This window comes from Ictidomys tridecemlineatus, chromosome 5 (assembly GCF_052094955.1).
Source record: "Ictidomys tridecemlineatus isolate mIctTri1 chromosome 5, mIctTri1.hap1, whole genome shotgun sequence".
Taxonomy (NCBI): domain Eukaryota; kingdom Metazoa; phylum Chordata; class Mammalia; order Rodentia; family Sciuridae; genus Ictidomys; species Ictidomys tridecemlineatus.
In genome coordinates, this window is record NC_135481.1 from 138,876,680 (window position 1) to 138,893,265 (window position 16,586).

Here is a 16,586-nt window from a genome sequence, read left to right on the forward strand (position 1 = left end):
TCCTATGGAAAGGAAAGAGAATGATGCTTTGCATATATATATATAAATGTGTGGGAAAAAAAACCATACCATTGATTTACTTTATAAAATAGACAGAAAGATTTTATAAGGTATTCTCTGACAAAATGTGAGAATGATCAAAGCTGAAAAACAGGAATGAGGATATGATTGAATAGAATAGAATACCTGGAGATGAACAATTAAACATAAACTGAGATTTAGAACTATCTGCATATTATTAAATATGATTATAGAACAATCTAAATGCCATCGATAATTTTTATATGAAAAGTAGAAAGTGTAAAAATGATATTTTGTTTCAAATAAATGGAACACATGATTTTACAGTGTTTGCACATTTGAAAGACAGATAAATCTTAACACAGTTTAAGTGTTCCAGATCCCATGACAATACAGATCAAAAGCACAGATTTTACCCATTAGTAAATACAGGCATGTTTGAATTAGCTTTTTCATCACTATGACCAAAAGTCCTGACAGGAACAATGTAGAAGTGGAAATGTTTATTTTGGCTAATGGTTTCAGACAGATTCCACAGCTCTGGGTCTGAGGTGAGGCAGAACATCAGGGAGAAGGCTGTGCTAAGGAAAGCAGCTCAGGAAATGGCAACCTTAAGCACGAGGGAGAGCTCTGTCCATAAAGCCAAAATATAAATTCCAAAGGCACACCCCCAGTGACTTACCTCCTCCAGCCACAACTTATCTGCCTATGGTTATCACCCAGGTAATCCATGTCAGTGGATTTATCCACCAATTAGGTTAATAACTCTCACAATCTAATAATTTCAGCTAATATTCTTGCATTGTCTCACACATGAGTTTTGGGGGGACACCTCATATCTAAATCCTAAAAAGGCACAAAACTTCTCAATTCACATTAAACAGTATTAGACTACATGTTAAATAATATTTTGGATCATAGCCAAATACTTTTTCCTTAGAAATTCAAGGATGGCTGAATATCAGAAAATTTATTAACATAATTTGAGTATTTATTAACTTAGGGAAATAATCATTTTCTTGATAAAACATCATAAAATCTTGATTTTATTAAATTAATAAGCTATAAAAATTATAATAAATAAATGAGATATTGAACATGAATGTCCCACCAACAGCCATTTCACTAAAATGTTTGAGTGTCCTTCTTATTTAGAATTAGGTTCTTGGTTAAAATGGTCATAACTCATAAGCATTGTCTTCAAAATTTCAGCCAAGATCATAAAAGTAACAATATAAGAAAAAGAAGTAAGGAAAGTTAGCAGTCAAAATTGATAAGTTATACTATTGTCTATCTAAAAATAAAGAGAAAAATCATAAAAAAAATTTTAGGCATAACAAGAGAGTTCAGTGAAATTGCAAATAAATATAAAATGATCCAGAATATTTTCTAAATATTCTAAGAATATATTTTAATATATTCTTTATTTCTAAGATAGCAACTTATAAAAATATAATGAAAAAAATACTTTTCCAAGGAATAAGAAAGTTTAAAAAACCAAGGTTAAAAGTTTATGATGATTTATTAAGAAAATGCATGGAGAGGTTACAAAAAGAATCCCTACAATATTTTATTGGTGAACATTGAAAACCCGAAAATTGGAGAAAAATACCAGATTTGAAAAGCAGAGTGGGATAAAACAGTCAATATTCCAAGGAAATCTATCATTTTAATGCAATTCAAGTTAAAATCCCAGTGCTTCAGGTTTTGGCAGCTACCAACTCATTATAAAATTTGTAAGTAAAAATGAAGAAGGGAACGTAACAAAGCACATTCTGAAACAAATACAAATGAGGTGGTACTTAAATAGCGTTATGTTTAAATTATGAAATGACAATATTATAAACTGCATGCTCCTGGCAGACAAACGAATGGAACAGAATATAAAATTGAAAATATACCCAGGTATATACACATGTATATTCTATGTCATAAACTGATATTATTAATCACCAATTAAGTGTGGATTATTCTTAAATATAAAGTGACTCAATATAAAGTAAAAAGTGTAAAAGCACATTATGCTAGGTAAACATATTTATAAATCTTAATAGGTTCATCTGGACCATTAAAAGAAGGGGTAGGGGTGTTTTTGTGGGTATGTTTTCCAAATTATATTTTCTCATTTAGAAGAATAAAACTGTATTTTAAAAATAAACATTAAGTTGGGGCTGGGGATGTGGCTCAAGCGGTAGCCCGCTCGCCTGGCATGCGTGCGGCCCCACATACAAACAAAGATGTTGTGTCTGGCAAAAACTAAAATAAATAAATAAATATTAAGAATTCTCTCTCTCTCTCTCTCTCTCTCTCTCTCTCTCTCTCTCTCTCTCTCTCTTAAAAAAATAAACATTAAGCATCTTTTTATTACTAAAAGTATGATTATGTTTTATATGGTCTATAAAGATTTTGGGGTTTTAGTTTTCTTTCCATCAAAGTAAAGAGAGAACCATACAACCTTATTCTATGTGGGCACTAAGAGAGCCAGCTAAAGCATCAAATCTGTCATTCGGGAGACTACATGAGATATGGAGGTATTGCTGAGGCGCTGTGTGGAAACTCTGAGCTTTCTCTCATTATTAATGGAGGGACAAATGGAGATAGGGTTGCTCAGCTGAGAAGAGCAAGAGGCAATGGAGGGATACAAATCGAGATGAACAGTGGCTGACTCGGCAAAACTGTTAAATGACTTTGCAAAAGACCTGTCACAATGGATAAAGGGTGCCTCCAAAGAAGCAGCTTAGCATTTTCCAAGTGCACACGCAATTATTTCCAGGGATAAGATTAAGAGGAAGGAAGAAGGACAAGGAAAGGAAAGATCAGAAGATGCCTTAACAAATCTACAGACATTTCTTAAATGAGCAACTGGGAAGGAGCAGCCAGGGGAACAAAACGCAAATCAAACAGAACACGTACTCCATGTCACTGGGCGAACATCCACCGTTTCTGCTTTTCCTCTGCTTATGAAAAATGGTAAGTTGCTCTGTGGATGTTGCCTACACTCTAATTGTTTTTATGGTAAATGAGGCATGAAACCTATTGTCAAAAAACATGATGTCCTTCGTTGTACAGCCGCACTTTGTCTTCCCAGCAGGTCACACTCGGGGTTTACGTGGTCTGTGGAGCTCTGGAGACTCAAATACCGCATCCATGCATTTCTTCAAGGCAGACCTTTGGAAAAGAGCTCTTTCCCCCCTAGTAATTCCTCTGTACAACACAAAAGCCTTTCTGAAGGACAGTGGAAACCCTACTATACCCAAGGAGGAGGCAGGAGACCAGGAGGTAGCCAAAAATCTCTTTAAGAAGTGTGAAGAAATGTGTTGACAAACATTAGTCACATTCTATGTACTACAGTAAGAACCCTGCTGCTAAGTTCCTGGGATTTGATTCGCTTATTTTTCTATTTCTGGGTTTAACCCTATTTAATCAAATAATACTCCCAACTTCCTGCTGCTGGTTTCAAATGAATAGATTTTATTTTATTCCTTTTCCATTAATGAGTATAAATTTATTGGCTGGAATATTTTGGGGTCAGGAAATATTCAGGATGAATTTCATCTCAATCATCCAGTTTTCAGGCTCTCTGAGTAAGAACCAAACTCACTTTTGGCCAATTGCTTGAGAATGAATGGGAAAATATATTATGATACAAATCTGGTTGAAATACTTTCTTTTTGCCATCTACCAAGCTCCATGCCCCCCAAACTTAATTCAAACTTACTCAAATCAGCCATATTCATTACATTTTTTTTTTCTGCCCTTAATTTGCTGAATCAGTTTAAGAATCAGATGCCAGGGGAGACCCTTAGCCTTAGTATCCTTGGACTAGTTGCACCTGAAAAACTAATAGATAGTTTGTGTGAGATGTTGGGGTGGGAAGACAGGGGAACCTATCTTCTTATGATAACCCACATAGCTGCCATTGTATTTTGAAGCCCTATGCCAAATTCTTTCAACTCGAATTAGAAAAGACATTCCTTTGATAGATTTCTTCTTGTTCAGTTTACCGGCAACTAATTCTCACTGCATTGGATCAAACGGATGGGCACAATCAATTCAGAAAAAGCAAGCAATGCCAGTTCTGCTCAATCTTCCCTCAATGAGTAGCAGGAGGTTGGGGGAGGTGCGTGGAGAAAGAAAATTCAGGTGTGCCTGCACCCAGGACAGCCCAGCCATGGAAAAGATGAAAAGACAAGTTGAAATATATATCCTGGCAGGTGAAAACACTTGCTGTCAGAGGGAGAGTCTAAAAACACCCTAAGGAAGCCAAACATACAGAACCTTCAGATGCAGAGGCATACTAGAGGGAGCAGGGGCAGATGCAAGTGGTTGGGATGTCAAAACAAAAGCCATCAGTGACAGCATCTCTTGGGAGGAAGAAGGTCTGGATTTATTTAACTCTCCATACTCTATGATCTATAGCCCAGTGTGACAAGCAAGTTAATTGCTGCATTTAGGTAATTAAGTCTCTGGAAGCCATGGGACTTCCAAAGCAGGATTAATGTAGACTGCTAGATCTTTCTAGGTTTGAGTTGTCATTTGGTGAGAAGTCACACTGGAAGAGCAGTCTAACATTGGCAGGAGGAAAAATAATGAAAATGAGCTGTGAACAAAATGGCCCCAGTATTAATGGTTTCCTTTGCCTTTGGACATCATGTTCATGGTGAGCCTCCTTCTCATTTACCAAGAGACACAATTCCCCATCCATCCTGTCACTGGAAGTGCAGGCATGACTCAGCCTTTTCTGACTCTTCTGGGTCCTCTGACTCCTCTCTCCTCTCCTGTGGCTATTATTTCTTTCTTTCTCACCCCCTGAATTTGTTTTGGTCAGGTCTAAAATATTTGTCTATTGAAAAGAGCATCAAAAAGGTCTCATTACAGTAATAATTCTCCATCATTCGGCTTATTAATGACCCTCACATTTCTCAGAGATCCGGCCTTTCTCTGGTAACAGAGCCAGGTTCTCTGAACCAGTATTTAATTATCTTCAGGTGGTTTCCCTTGTCTTCTGGGAAGTTGCATAACTTTTGGAGAATGGGACTATTAAAACATTTCTTGTCCCCACGTGCCTAGATATTGGCAGTGATAATGCCATTTTTTTTAACTGAGTAAAGGCTCAAAAATGCTATATACATACAAACACTGGCAAATAGTAGTATCTGTAGATGTGCATGTGTGTCACCTTGTGTCTTCCTTATTACAAGCAATATGTATTAGTATATATTTTTTTCAATTCAATAGACATTTGTTTGCTGAATTGAATTTGTAAGGATGTTAAGGGTTCAATGCAAAGAAAGGGGACATTTTTTTGGATTAATTTTGCAGAGAATTTTTTTAGACTTATTTTTGAAAATTTGTTTTTTTCTTTTATTTTATTTATTCTAATTTGTTATATATGATAGCAGAATTCCCCTACCTCTCACCTTGCACAAAACTCAACTCAAAGTGGATAAAGGAACCTAGGAATTTAACTGGAGACCCCGTGCCTAATAGAAGAAAAAGTAGGCCCAAATCTCCATCATGTTAGATAAGGTCCCAACTTTCTTAATAATACTCCTATGGCACAAGAATTAAAATCAAGAATCAACAAATGGGATGGATTCAAACTAAAAAAAAAAAAAAAAAAAAAACTTCTCCTCAGAAAAAGAAACAATCTGTGAAGTGAATAGAATGGGAGCAAATTTTTAACCACACACACACATCAGATAAAGCACTAATCTATAGGATATATAAAGCATTCAAAAATCTTAACACCAAAAAAACACAAATAACCTAATCAATAAATGGGCCAAGGAACTTAATAGACACTTCTCAGAAGATGATATACAATCAACCAATCAACAAATATGTGAAAAATATTCATCAAAGCTAGCAATTAGAGAGATGCAAATCAAAACTACTCAGATTTTATCTAACTCCAGGCAGAATAGCAGCAATTAAGAATCAAACAACAATAAGTGTTGACAAAGATGTAGGGAGAAAGGCACACTCATACATTGCTGGTAGAACTGCAAATTGGCACAAACAATATGGAAAGCAGTATGGAGATTCCTTGGAAAACTGGGAATGGAACCCCATTTGACCCAGCTATCCCACTCTTCAGTTTATATCCAAAGGACTTAAAACAGCATATTACAGGGATGCAATCATATCAATGTATTAGTGTATATTTATAAACACATGAAGCTTTATAATTGCAAGTATGTAAACAAATGAGTCACATCCTCCTCCTGGTCCTCCAGAGGAAGGAAGGATATCTTGGGTCTGGCTTACTATACAAATTAACAGAACTTACCTTCATTCAGCAGCTCTTCCATATTTTCTTTCAAAGACCCCCTGGATGTACTTGACCTGATATACTAAAATATTCTGCAAAGGGAATACAAAGATCTAAATGTCACTTGTGCCCTCATGAGCATCTTACCGCTGGAGATGGTGGTCCAGAGCATCTTCCTCCGAATTCAGCAGAGTTGCAGCTCGAGCCAGGAGCTGATGGCTGCAGCTTACGGATTTGAGTTCCAAGATGAGGAGGCCCAAGCAGAACATGGCTCCCATCTCCTCCAGTTCACTGGTGCCAAACTGGAGACCCTGCCAGTTAAACAAAGCAGTCAACTGTCACTATGTAATGGGAATTGAGTTGTGACAATTTGAGATAAGGAGGAAGGACTCCCAGACACATGCCTATCACAGAAATTGAGAGTTAATGGTATGTGTCAGTCACTGTCCAGTGTGTTTTCTCGAGGACTCCATGGATTGGTGATTTTCAGCCTGAGTTATGTGAACATCCAGGGTTCCCCAGAAGCAATATTGTTTTAGTCAGTTTTTTTGCTGCTGCTGTGACTAAAAGACCTAAAAGCACAACTGTAGAGGAGGAAATATTTAACTTGGGGTTCATGGTTTCAGAGGTCTCAATCTATAGAAAGCAGGTTTCATTCCTCAGGGCTCAAGGTGAGACAGATCATCATGGCAGAAGAGTGGCAGAGGGAAGCAGCTCATATGATGGTCAGAAAGCAGAGAGAGCAACTCCATTCACCAGATACAAATATGAACCCCGAAGCCACACCCATGATGCCCCACCTCCTCCAGCCACCCCTTTAGTTAATTGAGGCGATTAATTCACTAACTGGGTTAAGGTCCTCATAACTCAAACATTTCTTCTCTGAACCTTCTTGCATTGTCTCACACATGAGCTTTTGGGGGACACCTCACATCCAAACCAGAGCAAATATTAAGCTGGTGGGTGGCCATGAAGGGCAGAGGGCAGTTGCAGGATCAATAATAAGCTATTGCCACACCACTGCAGTCAAAGCAGCAATACTTCTGTCAGAAAGTTTTCATTGCTGAAACAAAAATGCAATCTTACTAACAGGAACTCTCTCTATATTCTCCTAAATTAATTTGACAGCAACCAGTGGAGAAGAGTGAGAGGAATCCTCCACACATAAGTACCAAAACTTAAAACTACCTTTTCATTAGTACTGAGGTAATTCTTGAAAGCAAAGTCAAGACATGCATGCTATAGGGCCTGACCTATGAAGTAACAAATAATAGACAGTAATAACAATTAACAAAATTGTATTGATCACTTACTATATGCCAGGTACTGTTCTGAACTATTTTATATGCATTAAATCAGTGATTTATACAAAAGTCTTATGAGGTGTAATTTCTTATTTTCACCATATCAGACACATAAAATCACATCACTTATCCATGACAGAAAAGCTAGTAAGTAATAGAGGTTACCACATGAATTATGAAATGAAAGCTCAACAGAAAATGCTGTACACAGAATAGGGGAGTTAGAAGTATGCAGCTTTCAAAATTAGATCAGGATTGGGTTCAAATCCTGGTTTCATTATTTTCTGATTCTATGACCTTGGGCTTACTGACTATATTAGCATTGATTTCCTCATCTGTAAAATGGATTTACAATTACTCCTCCAGTCATCTGAGTATCTGATGATAAGGAATGTTTCAAAGAACCCATGCTATTGATCAATATTAGCTTAATTACTCTTTCATTTTTCCTCATGAAGGTGTTTGATATCACAGAAGTCAGATGGTTCTGAGGTGTTCATATTTACAAATCATATTTTATCTAGTTAAAAAATAAATTAATAGTGAATAATTACTTGATATATTAAGTGAATTATGACTTAATATATTATTATGTACTACACAATAAGTTATACTTTAATAAAATAGTTAGCAATTTATTCTATATTTTAAAAATAGCTAAAAGAAAATGATTTTGATTCTTTCTAGCACAAATAAATGTGCTAGAAAGAAGGAAACATTTAACTTGGGGCTCATCATATGATACATGCATCATATGATGGATATAATTACTCTGTCTTGACTATTACCCAGGGTGTATATGTTTTAAAATACCACACTGTACCCCACAAATATGTACAGTTATTGTATGTCAATTAAAATTCAAAATAGGGTTTTTTTAAAGAGAGAGAGAGAGAGAGAATTTTTTACTATTAATTTTTTAGTTTTCAGTGGACACAACATCTTTATTTTATTTTTTATGTGGTACTGAGGATCGAATCCAGCGCCCCACGCATGCAAGGCAAGCGCACTACCTTGAGCCACATCCTCAGCCCAAAATAGGTTTTTACATTCAGATGATATCGATATAGAAGACAGGGATAGGTAATAAGAATTTTAAAAGCTTGATCATGAGCATTCCAAGAAAAATCACAGTGCCAAATCAAGAAATCACAAGATTCACCAAAGAATCCGAGGTAAAAGCATAAAGGGAAGTGGAAAGTCCTCAAGTTTCAGATAGTGGAAAATTTGATTTGCTGCATGCTTTGACACATGTTTCCTGAAGAAAGGATACTTCAGAGTTAAGAGAAGTCTGTTCCTCTGTAAATAGCAGCAGTACAAAGGGAAAGGCAGATGTTGAACAAATTGTTTTTTTTTTTAATTCCCTAAACAATAGAAAAATTGCTTTTTAAAAAGAGAAAAAAAACAGAATCTCTCCCCTCATGCTAAGGCTGTAAGGTCTGGTTCTTGCCCCACCCTGTTTAGGCTGCTCTTCCTGGTTCCAGAAACGCTGGCTAGGTGGCAGGAAAGAAGCTTTAAAGGTCACTGTCTCCTGTTCCGTGGCCACCTCCTTGCTGATGGCAAGGGTAATAGATAAGGAAAATGAGAGCAAGACACCAGCCCCTCTGGGGCAAGTGACACCCACTATACATATGTGAAACTCCAGCATTTAACAGAGCAGGTGATAGGTATTCTGTAGAGGTCAAAAGAAGGACAAGTTCTATGTAGAATAAACCCCATACCATGTTCCATAATGACAGGTTAAGGGCAATTGCTTCACACCTGTGCACTTCTGTGCAATAAGAGCTACAGTGACAGCATTTTTATAATGTAAGAATATCTTCATATCCCAGATATTGGCCTGTTTATTTCAGGTAATGTTTGGTATCATAAAATGACTAGTTCAGAAAACCTCAATTAAAGGAACCTACACAACTTTATGGGTGTTAGAACTTGCCCAAGTCCTTGATTTTATTTTGCCCTCTAAGACTAGTGTTAATTTCTCCTTAACACTCAATTATTTCTACTCTCATACTGTATAAAAAATATTTGTTTATATGAATGACCTCCTCTCACTCAATCCCTAGTCTGGAAGAAAAATACTTAAAGGCAAAGACTGAGCAGTATTTATTTCTTATTTAACTTCATCATCCCTGTCATAGGGTGCATACCTATCATATGGCATATTCTCCATACATTATAAATATATAAATAATTTGATATACATAGTGAGTATGGAGAGGCATGGATTGTCTCTCAGATGAATATTACATTTGTCAAGTGGAACTTCTCTGGATAAAAAAGTCACTGAGTATCTTTATATTGTGTACTCCCATTGTCAAATACTGTATTTAAATATAGTATATAGATATTATTTTTCTTCTAGGGTACTCATTCCTATATCTGCTTGTGATCTGATAAACAGGTAAGTAAACATTTGGAAATTTTGAACTCTACAATGATCAATCATCATAGGCTCACAGTAGCAATTTTGCAAAGAAAGTTGGCTTTGGATTAATTTAAAAGTGAGTATTAATAAAATAGACATCCAATTCTCCTTTAAACACCTCATATATGCAAACGTGTGACTGCAGTGATTTAAATAAATAGTGTTTCACTTTGCACCCTTAATACATTTGGGGCGCAGTAGAAGATTCATAGCATTATTTCAGCAACTTAAAATCAGGGACATGCTACTTGCCATGCTCCTTTATTTTTTATCATGATTGAAAGATGAATTATGTAGCTCCAGATAATACATTATCAATAAAAAATGAAAATAAGAATAAAAAGAATAAAGAGAAAATGGGGGAAAATGGAGAAGGCACTAATTTTTACCTAACATTTGATTGACCAGAACTGTATAGTAGAGCCACCTCCAGCATCATGATAGTCTAGTAGCAGAACATTTTAATTTGTCCAACCTCTTAAAAAGAGGAAGGTAAGAGAAAAGACGTTAGAGATGAGTGTCAGGTGAGTGGACAGGGTCTTCCAAATCAGTATTCTCATACCAATGTTGCTAGAAAACGTGAACTACTCTGCATAGCAGTAGGAAACCAATCTACTTGTATGATCCTCCATTATCTTTTTTTAAAAAAACATTTTCTTGATAATTCACCCAAAAGAAGAATATCTGTTACATATTGATAAGACAATCTTAGGGTCCAAAACAAGATAAGTTTAAATAGCCAAAGCACTGATAATTGATTTGCAAAAGAGGAAAAGCAATTAATAAATTAAACAAATGTGAGAAAATGGTCAATTACAGTACTTAAATAAATATGTCTTTTGTACCCAGAAAATTGGTAAACATATTTTCAAATTTATAATACTTAGTGCTGACCTTATTTTATGCCAAAAGCAGGCAAATATCAAAATGTCTGTTGGAAAGCTAAATTGATTAATACCTTTTGGGAAATTGTTCAATAACATATGACATGGTAATGTCACTTCAGGGAACAATTCCCAATCAACTGATTGAAAATAAAAGTGAAGTTATATGCATAAAAATGTAAATTATATCAATATTATATGCAATAATCAAAAATTGAGGGAAATTAAACCCTAAATGTCTAATAAAGGAGGAATGACTAAGAAATAATAATGGAATAAATTTGATAGAATATAATGAAGTCATTAAAATGATAATTATAACAACCATTTGGCAATGTGGGAAGTGCTCATGATTTAATGACAGTTACAATAAAGCAAGATACAAATCATGAGATGATGATATTTATGGTGAAGAGTTAAAAGTGAAAGTGGAGTGGCTACCCTCAGCCCCTAAATACTTTCAGACGTTGTTGCTATAGTTTGCATGTAAAATATAAGTACTTGGAAGAGAGAGGGCTCTATTATCCTCTCAAGAGGACACCCATACAACAAACATTTACAAAATTACTGCTACTTAGAAAAATGATTCAGCTACAGTATGCTAATAAATGAATGCTAAATCTCCCTTTAGCTATTTGTAAGATCTTCTATGAATCTTTGATATTCTGAACAAAATTTACAATTATTTTCATTTCTTTCACTTGAAAGTTATTGACACTGTCATTGGTATCTTTCAACAACTCTAGAAAAATGTCATTTTGAATATTGCATCTCCCCTAGTCTCTGACAAGGAAATCAAAGATAAGCTACTATTAAACTTACCTATTTTCATTTCATCCCCCATCTCTTGATCTTACTTTCATAATTTCTGGGTTTTTTTATTCACTATAATAAATTCTGAACATTTTTATATTAATGTTCCTTTTTAATAATTCTTTCTCCAACTGTATTGAATCAGTTCACTAGTTTATCCATCTCAAAGACCTTCTAAAACACAAACATTTATGTTACTGCACCTAATTATTCCTTTCTATGCAGTTTTCTGCATATCATTCATTAGTTTGATTTTTTGTTAAATATCAATAAAGTAGGCTTCTTTGATCAAACATTTTATAATTTTTAAAATTCATTTTTTTTAATTTTGGAAAAAAAGTCTTTGTTGATTAGTTTTACTGTCCTTTTCTCCCATTAGAACTTGTGTCTTTTTTCCCTGAGTACTTAAAGACTCTCTCAGTAAAGGGTCACTAAAAGTAGGACTATATTTAAGAATTAAATTAAAGTCTTTTTTAAGAATTTGCTAAATTTTTCTGCTCTACCTAAACTATGGCTAAAACAATAAGGTATTTTAGTTTGTCATTTAGATTGCAATTTCCCTATTTATTGACTGCTCTTCTCATCTCTGAAGATCCTACCTTTGTATAGTTGTTTCCAATCAACCCTCAAAACTTGTATGGTCCTCTACTTTTCCCACAAAACTCAGGTTATAAACAGATGAGACTTAGTATCAGTTAAACCCCAAACCTATAGCAACCTCTGGCAAAGTCTATCTCTTTATAATACTGGGCATGATTGAATACTCTGTAGAAATATTGAAAAGGAAAATATTATACCTATGGATAAATAACTCAATTAAAACAGGGGCATTCTGAAGGTCCCAAACCCATGTCTTTCTATGAAATTAATTTACAGAAATTTATAGTCTCCAGAAAGACACAAGAGGATGTTGTGCTAATGAAAGTACCACCAAAGCATGAAAAGGAAACAGCAATAGATTAGAAGAGATTGCATTATGAGATGGAAAATACAATTTCTAAATTAAAAGCCAAAATGGAAAGCATTAACAGACTGATGCAGAAAATAAAATGCATTACATAGAAGACAACTTCAAGACATTTTCCAACATCTTAAGTGAAAAAATAGATTGGAATGATGAGCTAAATATATAAATAAGAATTTTAGGACAGGTTGTGGGAAAGAGATATGCCCCTAATATTGAACTTCAGAATGAGATAATAGGGTTGTCAAAATAGAAGCCAAGGAGAAAGAGAAAGGAGTAAGGATGAGGAAGATAAAGATTCCAAAAAATAACTGATCCACAGGCTCACTGAATAGATGAGATCCAGTTAATGAAAAGACATTAAAAGTGGAAAGTGGTGTAAGATTTGCTCACAGTACTAAATACTAACAACAGTGAAGCAAGATATACAGAATTTTGAGGAAAAAAATCTGCTCTTGCAAAATGTCACTTATATGTGAAGGTCTCAAAACAAACTCAGAAGGCAAGCAATGAATGCAAACCATACGTACATGAGGAAAAACTTTATAATTTTCCTTAAAACGTTAATATGATGCTGAAAATAAACAAACAAAAAAACCTGATCATTATAAGAAGTTAAACAGCAACCTAATCTGATAGGTAGGTAGGTAAGTAGATAGATACAAGTATCGGTATACATCCTAATTGAAGAAAACTGTTCAGAAATAGGATATATTAAAAAATTATACAATAAGATCTAAAGATTATTTTCTTAAGAATGGCATAGAGATGGTGTCATTAGATTTCCACTGATATTAATGATAAAAAGAAAACGAAAGACAGAGAAAAGGAACCTCTGGATGAATGCATGACTTCAACACAAGTTGTATGTAATATATGACCCGACAAGAATGCACTCTAAACCATAGGGCAGTATGCCTGGTGGGTATAGACACAGACCCTGAGGCCCAGATTGCTGGGGTTCAATCCAATGATTCCACTTGTAACTGTATGATCTCAAGGAAGTCATTTGACTTTACGGTGCCTCCATTTTCTCATAAATGGAAATAAGAGCAATAATACATCGCTCATGAAGCTGCTAAAATACTTCAGAGAGTGATGAATATAAAACTTGAGATTGGCACTTGACCCATTTCTCATTGTAAAAGCATCCATTATTATCAATAATAACAGCAAATACTTACTACATAAACAAAATAGTTAAATAGCACACAGTCCTTATCAAAACTATGGCCCAAACTAGGGTCTGCTCTCACCATTATTTGTTTACCATCATTTAAAGAGTTTCAGGCAATTCAATAAGAAAATGAGTCATACATATTTGAAAGGAAGGAATCACATTATCATTACTTGAAGACTAATTATATACTAAAACAAACCAAAGGAATCAACTAGAACATACAATTTATTAGATATAAGGCAAGAATTGAGTAAGTAGACAAGGTTACAAATTAAATATACAAAAATCAATTTTTTCTATAAACTAGCAAAATAAATTATAAAGTATAATAAGAATTCCATTCACAATGGCATTGTAACTACAAAGTATCTGAGAATGAAATTAGTAATAACTACCCAAGGGTTATGTGATAAATGTTAGGGTTTTATCAGGAGATAACAAGGAAAATTTAAACAAATGAAGAAATGTGCTGAGTTCTGGGAAAGCAAGACCAAATACCATGCAATATCAATTCTTTTCATATTAGTCTATAAAAGCATAAGAAATCAAAACATCAAGGAGGATTTTCAGACTTGGCAAACTAATTCCACTTTAGAAGCACATATGGTAAGACTATCCCACAAGAATCTGGAAATAAAGAATAAAATATAATAATGTGATTTTTCCTTAAAGTTAGGAAAAGCCTATTATATGCTTCAGTCTAGGCATACCTCATTTTATTTTATTTTATTTTATTTTTTACGAATTTAAGCATTGAGGCAAGTCTGCTTCTAATTGGAACCATTTTCCTAAGTAGTTCAGATAATCATCAGCATTTTTTTGCTATACGGTATTTTTAAATTAAGGTATATTCTTCATTAGATATAATGCTGTTGTACAATTAATGGATTACAGTATAGTATAAACACAACTTTTATATGCACTGGGAAATAAAAAAAATGTTGTGTGACTCACTTTATTGCAATCATTGCTCTATTGCCATGGCCTGGAACCAAACCTACAATATCTCCAAAGTATTCCTGCAATTAAATGTTATGATATTGATGCAAAACATGGCAGATAAATCAAGGAAAAAAATACAAAAAACACAAACAACCTTGGAAAATGTAAAACTTTGCATGTGATAAATATGCTCTCACAGTACCAGGAAATGTTGTATGACAAAGAGAAAGCAATAGCAATTGGTTAGTATTTGATGGAAAATTATTACCACAAAAATGAAATTTACTTTTTAATTAAAGGGTTAAATATTCAAAAAAATTGATGATAAAGAAATAAAATATAAGTTTACATGTATTATCACAGGAGAAAGTCTTTCAATGCCTATTCTCATCAGAACAAACCATAAAGGGAAATAGGAATGATCAAAGGAATAAAATTATGTCTGAATAGCCCCAAAATCACAAACTAAAATGGAAACAACAAAATAAACATAATTGCAGTGAAGGAAAAATTAACTTCCTTTGATATAAAATGCAAATTAATATAACAATAAAACAGCATGATTTGCTTCTCAATCTCAACTCACCCTCACCTTCCAAATCCTAATGGTCTTCTGGCAAAGGGCTGGATTCAGGCATTGTTAGACCCTGTCATAATGGAGGAGCATATCCCTGCAGTATTTCCCAAGGACAATTTGGAAATGTATTTCAAAAGCCTTCATAACCCAAATTCCAGAAATTAATTTTAAGAAAATAATTATAAAATGATTAAATCCCAAATGTATCCCAGTATAATACTAGTCCAATAAACTTGAGGGTATGTATCTCATAGAATATTAATGATGTTTTTGGAACAGGCAACACCATAGAGATAAAGTTATGACATGTATAGTGTATCCATTATGGTCATAGTTTTTTTTTAAAAAAAAATGTTATGATAAATATACACTAAACTGTTAAACATGGCTTGAAATGCATGGTGAGGTTGCATGACTTAAATAATTTTTCTTTATTGTTTTCTAATCATGAAAACTAAGTAATTGCTTTTGCCTCTCATAGTTCCTTAAGCAAGGCAAACAAGCCTGAAAATGAGAGTGTATCTAAACTAGTGTTATTTTGTATAATATATAATTTCAAGTGAAGTATGAGTAAACTTAAATTAACTTTTATTATTTGTTAAATTTAATCATTTGTTAAGTATTTTAATTCAAATACTTGATAATGACAAAAGACAAGGGGACAGTCTGTCTGGACTCATCAAGCTTCTTAAGCCTCTGCGTTTTCCTGCACATGACCTATTTGGTGTCCCTTAAAGTTCACTTAATTTTTTTTTTTATTCTAGGCCTGGGCTTTTTTCTTTTGGTACAAATATTTTGTAACTTAAGGTCTACAAAAGATACAGCAATGAGATATCTATATCCTTGGTATTGTCCCTGGAAATATTCTCATAACCTTTACAAAGTGCAAGTTGAGAGACAGTGACTTTGAAGTTTTAAACTGGTTTGAAGAGACTCTGAACTTGAATTAAGAGAAGAATACATCTCTGCCCTGACATACACTCAACAGAGAAGTTAAACTGAGCCAATGCAGCCATGCAGATCTAAAAACTCTAATAGATGAGAAAGACGAGAAAGAGCAGGAGACTGGATGGGCTCTACAGCATCCCCACTTATCGACCCCAACAAATGGACTCTAATGCTTTCATGCCGGGGACCAAATCAATCACCAAGCAATTTGGTGTCTCTGCCAGAATCCAACAGATCTGCTTCTCTGTACA

The 16,586-nt window shown here is 34.3% G+C and overlaps 1 protein-coding gene across 2 annotated transcripts in view; it reads right to left on the bottom strand.

The window, feature by feature from the left end:
* Nucleotides 1–16,586, bottom strand: part of Agbl1 (AGBL carboxypeptidase 1) — a 704,812-nt gene that overhangs the window by 214,788 nt on the left and 473,438 nt on the right. For both annotated transcript variants that reach the window (XM_078051197.1, XM_013356285.4), the window contains exon 20: nucleotides 6,443–6,606. In XM_078051197.1, coding sequence (XP_077907323.1) covers nucleotides 6,443–6,606 — 164 coding nt within the window. The remainder of the gene's footprint in view (nucleotides 1–6,442; nucleotides 6,607–16,586) is intronic.